This window comes from Zalophus californianus, chromosome 7 (genome assembly GCF_009762305.2).
Source record: "Zalophus californianus isolate mZalCal1 chromosome 7, mZalCal1.pri.v2, whole genome shotgun sequence".
Classification (NCBI taxonomy): Eukaryota; Metazoa; Chordata; class Mammalia; order Carnivora; family Otariidae; genus Zalophus; species Zalophus californianus.
Window position 1 is genome coordinate 136430492 of NC_045601.1, and position 9633 is coordinate 136440124.

Consider the following 9633-nt stretch of genomic DNA (forward strand, 5'->3'; position numbering starts at 1 on the left):
AAAAAAAAATACACTGAATTTCATGTATTCCAGGTTTTCATATTTTATAATCTCTAAAACTGATGCTTCTTAGAATGAATGGTATGTCCTATCAAACAGCATTTTACATTTCTTAGGCATTTTTTCATTCCAATCAGTACATAAAATTACGTGCCCCTAAAGCTCATTTCTGGATTTCTAAATACCATTTTCTAATAAAAAGTATGAGACTTTATGGACAATGGGCAGGTTTCAGGCATGCGGGAGGGAAATTACAAAATGATCTGGAATATCCATCTGTGACAGAAAACAAGAGCACAATGAAAAAGAAAAGGCAACATGTAAAACTGATATACATGCCAAAGATGCATGGGATAACCTGAACATTAACCTTATTCTCCCCAAAATATTTAACTTAAAAGAAACAAATACATACTCTGAGGCATAAAAACTAAAACTTCTCCAGATTAAAAGCAATTCAAGAAACATGTTAACCAAATGCAATGCCATTTAGTTGATTAGGTCTTGATCTTAATTGGATGTAGGCCCAAGAGAAACAAAATAGTATTAAAGGACAGTCTAGGGCAAAGGGGAAATCTGAATATGGCCTACATTATTATTATATCATGTTAAATTTCATGGATATGATAACTATACTGCAGGTATGCAGAGGAATGTCCTTTTTCTTAGGGAACATATGGATGTAAGGGTATCATATGGATGTAAGGTATCTTAACTTTCAAATGGTCATGAGGAAATATATATGCTTATATGTATATACAGGTACTGGAAAATAAACAGGTGTTGTTCACTCATTCCAGTTTTCTGTACACTGAAATTTTTTTAAGTTGAAAGAAAAACAATGCTATTTCTTACCACCAATGGCATCTTGGTTTTGATAAAAAATAAATCTGAAACATTCCTTGCTTGCTACTTACAGATGATGGAGGTAGTACATCTGCCTCAGTAGATTTTACAATTGGAGATGAAAATCGAAACATGGGGCTGCCAGTGCTGTTTGGAGAGGTCATTTGTACCTGGTTTTCCAAATTATTAAAATATAAAAAACTTTTTAGAGAAAGAAATTGACAATAAAATAGACCTTAATTTAAGCAAATTAATCATTTCAAAGAAGCCAAACACAATTTCCTTTTAGATTTAAAAATCACTTGTTAAGGGGTGCCTGGCTGGCTCAGTCAGTTGAGCACAATGACTCTTGATCTTGGGGTTCTAAGTTCCAGGCCCACGTTGGGCGTAGAGATTACTTAAAAATAAAAATCTTTAAAAAATAAATAAAAATAAAGATTAATTGCTAAATTGTAAACTTCTGAAAAATAAACTGTAAACTGCCATAAAATCTGGCTTCTCATTGGGAGAGGAGTGTACTCTATCTCAGAGGTGAGTATCTGTCTAAAGGAGAAAAATACCATCTATAAGAATACATTCAGAAAAAGTAAAAGCCAGGGTGAAAGCATAAAACAGGAGCAGTTAATCCTACCTGAGAAATAAAAACAATAACCCCATTCTCACCAAAAAAAAAAAAAGCATCTTAATCAGAAACAATGTTTGGAAACAAACTTAAAATCATTAGTCTCTAAGGCACGGAATCAGAATTAAAGAGCACGCCATTATAATGTATCCATTTATAATGTACATTTAAAAAAGCAAAACACCGTTTCAATTTTTTCTCTTCTTATTCTGAGTTATTAATTTCCAGAGTGGGAACTTATCACTGCTTTCAACAGAGTATTAGATTTCTTAAAATAAAGAACAAAAATCACCTCTATTTGTACAACGGTTCTGTACCTTGTTTGTTAATGATTGCGAAGGACTAATGGGTGATGGAGAGGACGTTGTGATCACAGAGGAACTAAAATTGAAGGTAGGCAGTGAAGAACTGGTGATGGGTAGAGAGATTTTCGGCAATACTGGTACTTCCATTTCCTAAAACACAACATGTTTCATAATGATAGATTTCATCTTTCATGTTACTGTTCTATCCCTACTGATTTTCAGGAAGAACTGCTACAGTTACAGGTAAACTAAGGACAGGGCAAAGGTAACACCACACTGTGTTAACAGTGTGGGCTCTTGAATCAAAAGAATTGAAAAGATCTGAAACCCAGCTTTCTCACCAGACACGGTGGCTTTGTGAACCTAACTGCCCTCAGTACCAATTTCTACGGCTGAAAATGAGAAAAAGAAAAAAAAAAAAAAAGCACACCATAGTTGTAGTATTAATATAAAACATAAAGTTATATATGGGCTCGGCATACAGAACAAGCATTTAATAAACATCAGTACTGGTGAGTTTGGTGAAATGCCTTGGTTTTTTTATTCCAATATAGCAAAGACCACCCCAAGTCTCAACCCAGGTTAAGGGCAAACAAAGAGAGTTCCACTTCTACTAATGGAATAGTTTGTTACCTGACCAATGACCTGACAGATAACAATTATAAACTCTGAACAGAAGAGAAAGAGACAACCATCTGAAAACACTGGAGAGCAACCAGAAGTAAGCAGGAACTGCAGAGATAAAAAACGCTTAGAAGAAGAAAGGGGCACTGAGTGAGTTTCCTGTACTCTGTGAGTTGGTGCCCCTGCTAGTTGAAATTCTGAGAGAAAATGGCAAATCTGTTCATGGAGGAATCAGAGGACGGACTAAGTGACCACAGCAGCTAGAAAATGAGGGGGAAATGCAGGAATGAGGAGCATATAAATCTGCATGTAAACTGTCCAAATTTCTAGCAGACGTGTAAGCTGCTCCCGTGTAAGGCAGACAACAAGCAGCCAACTTAGACTGAAGAGCTCCAGATTCCGCCCACAAGTGGGAGAGAGTGGCACTTCAGGTAAGTTCCCCGCCAGCTAAAACTGAGTATTTCAAATGGGTGTCGTTCATGGTACATCAATCACACCTCTGTAAAGTCAAGCCCTCTCCCCAAAGGAAAAATAAAGATGCTTTCAGATAAAAGAAAACTAAGACTATCTGTTGCCATAAAACCTGCTCTACAAGTTCTCCAGGGTGAAGGGATATGATACCAAATGGAACTCAAGTTTCTGGAAGAAATGAACACAAAACACTTTCATTCCTCTTAATTTCTTAAAAATACATACAACTGTATAAAGCGAAAATTATATGCTATATATAATTTTTTATAGCCTATCTAATTTTAATACAAATGACAAGTATAATCTAAAATACCAAGGTAAATCAAACTATAAAGTTGCAAGAGTCTTCAATTTTACAGGTAGTGGTATAATATGAACACAAAGTAGAATGTGAAACTTAAGGACACATATCATAATCCCAAGAGGAACCACTAAGTAACATGAAGAGGTAGAGATAAAGACCAAATAATTAAAACGTAGTTCTAACAAATATTCAATTAACAAAAAGACAACTTTCAAAAGGAACAAAAGAAACAAAAAACAAATGGGAAAACCAGAAAACAAGAGGAAAATGGAGACCTAATCCAACTATATAAATAATTACATTAATTATAAATATTCCAATTAAAAAGCAAAAAATAGGGCGCCTGGGTGGCTCAGTCGTTAAGCATCTGCCTTTGGCTCAGGTCATGATCCCAGGGTCCTGGGATCGAGTCCCACATCGGGCTCTCTGCTCGGCGGGAAGCCTGCTTCTCCTTCTCCCCCTCCCCCTGCTTGTGTTCCTGCTCTCGCTGTATCTCTGTCAAATAAATAAATAAAATCTTTAAAAAAAAAAAAAAAGGCAAAAAATAGAAGGCAAGACTCATCCATATATAGTCTACAAGAAACTCACTTAAAAAGATACAGGTTAAAAGCCAATGGATGGGAAAAGATACAACCTGCAATTCGTAAGCCTAAGAAGGTTTATTCTACCAACAGAGTGGCAGGCTATAGTAATACCAGATATAGATTTTCAAGACAAAGAATACTTCCAGAGACTTTTTTAAAAGAAGAACATTTAGTAATTTAAAAGAGGCAACTGAGGAACCATGATGTGAAAGGCATACGCTTTAATGAGGGCTTTAAAATATGTAAAGCAAAAACTGACATAAAGGGAAAAGACAAGTTCACCAAATGAAAGTGGACAATTTTAACTCCTACTTCTCAACTTAATAGACTAAACAGACACACCCCACACCCTGAAAAAACAGTCAGCAAAGACAAAAGATCTAAGAAATACTATCAGTCATCTGACACCTTATATTACACTATACCCGAAAACCGTAAAATACAGGCTTTAAGATTCATCAGGCAGACCATATGCTGGGCTACAAAACAAGTCTCAATACATTTCAAAACATTAATATCACAACTAAACACAGTTCTAAATAATCCACAGATCACATAAGAAATCAAAAAGGAAATCAGAAAGATACATGAAACACTACTATAAATCTTCTAGAAGAAAACGTAGAATTACTTTGCGGCCTGGGGATAGACAAAGGTTTCTTAGGACAGAAAGAACAGTAAAAATAACTGAAAACAAATGGGGCGCCTGGTTTGCTCAGTGGGAAGAGCATGGGCTCCTGATCTCGGGGTTGTAAATTCAAGCCCCACATTGGAGGCAGAGATTGCTTAAAAATAAAATCTTTAAAAAATAAAATAATTTTTTAAAAAAGATAAATTCAGGGGTGCCTGGGTGGCTCAGATGGTGAAGCATCTGCCTCTGGCTCAGTTCATGATCCCAGGGTCCTGGGATTGAGCCCTGTATCTGGCTCCCTGCTCAGTGGGGAGCCTGCTTCTCCCTCTCCCTCTGCCATTCCCTCTGCTTGTGCTCTCTGGCTCCATCTCGCTGGTAAATAAATAAATAAAATCTTTAAAAAGAAAAGGTAAATTCAAACTTCATCTAGGACATCTGCTGATCAAAAGATACTGTTTAAAAATGAATATGCAAGCCAGACTGAGAGAAAATACTTATAAGACATGTATCTGACAAAGTACTTGGATCCAAAATTTATAAAGAACTCCTACAACTCAGTAAGAAAACCCAATTTTTATTTATTTATTTATTTTTGAAAACCCAATTTTTAAAAGGGTGTAAGACTTGAAGGATACCTCAAAAAGGAGGTAATAAGCACACAGCCCATAAGCATATATTCAAGAACACAACATTACTGTTATCAGGGAAATGCAAATTAAAATTATAATGAAATAGCACCATATACAAAGCAGAAAGGATAAAATTAAAAAGATGACAACTATTAATAAGGATGAAGAGTGAAAGAAATGCTCATATACTGTTGATGAGTGTAAAATACTACATTCATTTTGGAAAATAGTTTGGCAGTTTCCTTTCAAGTTAAACACATATGGGGGGGGGGGGGGCCTGGCTGGCTCAGTTGAAAAAGCATGCAACTCTTGATCATGAGTTCAAGCTCCACGCTGAGTGCAGAGATTACTTAAATAAATAAATAAATAGATAGATAGATAGATAGATAGACAGACAGATAAATCTTTTAAAAAAAAGTTAAACACATATCATACAACCTAGCTCCTCCATTTTCAGGCTATTTACCCCAAGAGAAATAAACACATGTCTACAAAGCGCTACAATAATGTTCATAGCAGCTTTATTCATAACAGCCAGGCACAAAAGAACACACATACTGGACAACTGTACTGATAAGTTCCAGAACAAGCTACACCAATACAGGACAGAGAAATGAGAATAGTGAATGCCTCTGAACTAGGAGGTGATGAGTACTGACTGGGAAGGAGCATGAGTGAACTTTCTAGAGCAACAGAAATGTCTGACACTTTGAAGAGGGTCTGGGTTACACAGGTGTAACCATTTGTAAAATTCATTAAATGGTACACCTAAGAATTTTACATTTTACATGTAAAACAACAAATATTTGACTTTGGTTTGTGCTATGTATGCTGAAATATTTGGGGGTGAAGTATATAGAGTATATAAATGTCTTCAACTTACTTTGGGAAATGCACCCAAAAAGTAGGATATACACTTGATAAAGCAAATATAACAAAATATTAGAATCTAAGTGTTAGGTATATGTGTGTTCATTGCACAATTCCTTCAGTATTTCAATACAGGTTTGAAACTTATCCTAGTCAAATTTGGGGGAGGGGAGAGGAAGCGAACAAAAATGCACTGGCTCTTTCCATAGGGAAGTTTCATCTGATCGCCAATCCTCAGTCTTACTTTTCTTCCCTTTAGACCCTTACAACACCTGGGCACATCAACGGAATAACCTGTATCTTCCTTATGCCAACTCATTATGCCACAGACTTGGCCATACTGGTTCTTTGTATCAACTGACCTTGAGCCAATTCTAAATGTGAAACCTATTCACCAAAATTTTGACTTAGTTGATCAGAAGTGGATCCCACAAATCTATGAGAAAGTTAAAAATTATAATTGGATGCTTCCAGGTACTTCAAGTTGAGCACAACAATCACCAAATATGTGATTTACTATATATTACCTTTGTTATCTCTACATGGGTTATCTCACATGAGGAAGACACTACTGTTATAGGTGAGGAAGCTAAGGCAGGGAGATATATGGTCTAAGATCATACAGCCATTAAATGGCAGGCATCCCAAAGACACAAGCTCAATCTATTCTTCTTATCATCATTTTACAGGTAAGCTAAGGTACGAAGGAATTAATTTGACTAACATCACTCACAGCTAGTAAGTAGCAGGCCTGTACCTGACATGACAATATCAAGCAATTAAATCTCCCCAAGTCAGTCATATTATATACTCATCTGTTCTGTATCATAAGCTTTTTCATTATCAAAACCAAACTGGTACCATAGTAGAGGCAAAATGCCAAATGTTTAGCGACTAACACACAATCCTTACAAATTCTGAGATCTGACAAGAAATGAGAGCTAAACCATTCTTCTATCTCATAATGCAAAATGGGTTATTTACAATATAAAGTTGTTAACCTGAATGTTTAAGTGACTCAAAATATACCACAATATATACTAAATACATGCCAAAATATAATCTCTGCTACATAACAAGAGTACTTGAAATTAGCACAATGCATTTACACTCCATTAAAAATAAAATTTCTTCCATTTGACCTATCCCAAAAGCCCATTAAAATACCAACAAAAATAAATATTCCAGCCGTTATCAAAAGTTCCCATTATCTATAACTGAATTAAGAACAACCAGTGGTCTAAACATATTTGTTATCAGAAACAAAAACAGCACTTAATACAAAATAAATAAGAAAAAGCATCTACCCAAAACCTCTTCTACCAAGATTAAAAAAACACAGGGTAGGCAGAATTTTGGGGCAGCCACCCATTGGTACCTCTTTCCTCAGAAACGTGGAGACTCTAACTCCAGTGTGGAACAGAACTAGGGACAGGAGTTGGGTGAGGCATCCTGGGATGCAAAGTTGGCAGTTGGCCAGAATGGAGAGGGGGTCCAGAGAAGGGAGGAAGTGATAAAGAGGTCTGGAAAGTTAGACTTTCATAAAGCTCCTCACAGTATGCCAAGTAGTAAGAGCAAAAGTAAATCAATAAATTTTCACCCCCCTCCCAATGTCTTGATATAGCAAAGTCACATAAACACATATCTGTAAGACAGCCAAAACTGAGCTACAGATAGCAACCTGAACTTGAGCTAAAGATCTTAGGAATATATTCTTAAAAGTCGAAACTGAAGGGAAATAAGCAAAATTCACAAATCTGTTATCTGACAAACACCAAACCAAGATGTTTTCCTCACATAGGGATAAACTTTAAAAAGCTAGAGACACAAATTTTACTGAGAAATATAAAAGCTCATCTAAAAAGCAGGCTATATAATGAACTATATTACTCAGGTACTAATTTCCTTATGTATACAAAGCAAGACAACCCATTCCTTAAAGGTAATTTAATCAAGTCTACATAAAGAATTTCAATAAAAGAAAATCGGTTTGCTAAGAAAGCTACCAAAATTTCCTCTACTGTATCATTAATGGCATTCAAGACTTTTTCTTTCAAGACAGTAGAATACATTAACACATTCCTTTCCTTCACAACACTCCAGCAGGAGAGCAACAAGTAGAACCTCTAGACCAGTACCGGAGCCGAGCCCCCAGCACAATGTCATCTACCACGAGACAGGCAAAGGGGACAGAAAGCCCAAGCTGCTAAAGCAGTCGTGGTTCTGGTGCCTTCAGAGAGGCACAACTCCAAAACTGCTCAACAAGAAAGGGAGAGATGAAGGAAATGAAAACAAAAGACTGCATACTCTAAATAAACTTGGAAAGCATACCAACAGACAAGAAGGAAAGCAAGACTAACTCGGACAATAATTCCAACCAAAACGTGACTTAGAGTCAACAGAAATTTATAGAAGATCTCCTATTTAAAAATCTAAAAATTCCTAAAAAAAACAAATGAAATTTTAATTAGAAACAACAAATGAAAGCGTTATGTATCAAAACTTAGTCCAGTTAGGCTGAAATTCACTTGTAAAAAGACTGAAAGAAGGCCTGCATTAAACTCAAAGTAGTTAGAAAATAGAGCAGCCTATTAATTTAACCAATCTTCATATTAGTCCTCATCTTTTTCAAACTTTCATTTTCAGAATATATGCAGAAATCTTTCAAAAAAAAGAAATCTTCCAAATGAAAGAAATAATCCAATAAAAAAATGGATAAAGGAAGAGAAATCCCAAATGACTAAGAAACTCACAAGAGGGCTCCCTCCCTTGTAAACAGGAAGTGCAAAATAAAACTTCAATGGCCTAACACTTCACACCCTTCACCTTGGCAAAAACTTAAAAGAAAAAAAAAAAAATCAAGTACCCATAAGGAAAAAGAAAAAGCATATCCACCCACAGTCATGTGGAAGGAAGTGTTTACACTACCTTCAGGAGCAAAAGGGCAACATCTAATACGTTTGTTTCATCCCCTAGAACCCAACAATGCCATCCCAGAGAAAAAGCCTAGAGAACATGCTGCCTGTGCCGAAGCAGAAGTGCATCGACATTCACCTCAGCACATATTAGGAATCAACCCACATGCACCCTGTGGAACGGGGTGGTAAATTTTCAGACTGGACAAATCTGTAACAGTGAAGTTATACAACTTGAATCATCTTTCACAACACTGATAAATTTCACAAATAATATGAAGAAAATGGCAAGTGAGAAGAGCACACACAGTGTTAATCCACTGAACAGGCAAATACTATAATATTCCAAAGGTCAAATCATTTCAATTGTAATTCTCTTATGAAGAATTACAGCTTTTTCGTGGCACCTATGGAATTTTAGGTCCTAGGTTAGGTTTTCTGTGTTGTCACAGTGAAGGGGATATCAAACACACATACATGCACACGCACTCACACCAGGAAGGGACTGCTCCAATGGCAGATTAGTCATTCTTGTGCTGGGTCTCCCCAGGCCCCAGTCCTCGGGTCTCCCCTCACCACCACCACACCAAAGCTTTCAACAAACTTCAAGAATATGAAGGATAGAACCCTACCTCCTCCTCTGGAGGCTTGGATGCAACAAAGCGCGTTCTCTCTCGTCTCATCTTGCCGCCTCCACTACCTACTCCAGAAGATAAACCATTGGCTGCAGACATACTGAAATTTGGGTAAGAAAAGCCACTAGGCAAAGAAAAAGAAAATTAAAACAAATGATATATTACTCTGGTCCATAACTGGTTAACCAACCGAACAC

The 9633-nt window shown here is 36.4% G+C and overlaps 1 protein-coding gene across 5 annotated transcripts in view; it reads right to left on the bottom strand.

Annotated features, from left to right (window-relative positions):
• The window catches only part of NUP153 (nucleoporin 153), a 77308-nt gene that overhangs the window by 25971 nt on the left and 41704 nt on the right, over positions 1 to 9633 (bottom strand). For all 5 annotated transcript variants that reach the window (XM_027601133.2, XM_027601134.2, XM_027601137.2 and 2 more), the window contains 3 exons: positions 9434 to 9560; positions 1786 to 1923; positions 918 to 1016 (listed from right to left, as the gene is read on the bottom strand). In XM_027601133.2, the coding sequence (XP_027456934.2) occupies positions 918 to 1016; positions 1786 to 1923; positions 9434 to 9560 (364 nt within the window). The remainder of the gene's footprint in view (positions 1 to 917; positions 1017 to 1785; positions 1924 to 9433; positions 9561 to 9633) is intronic.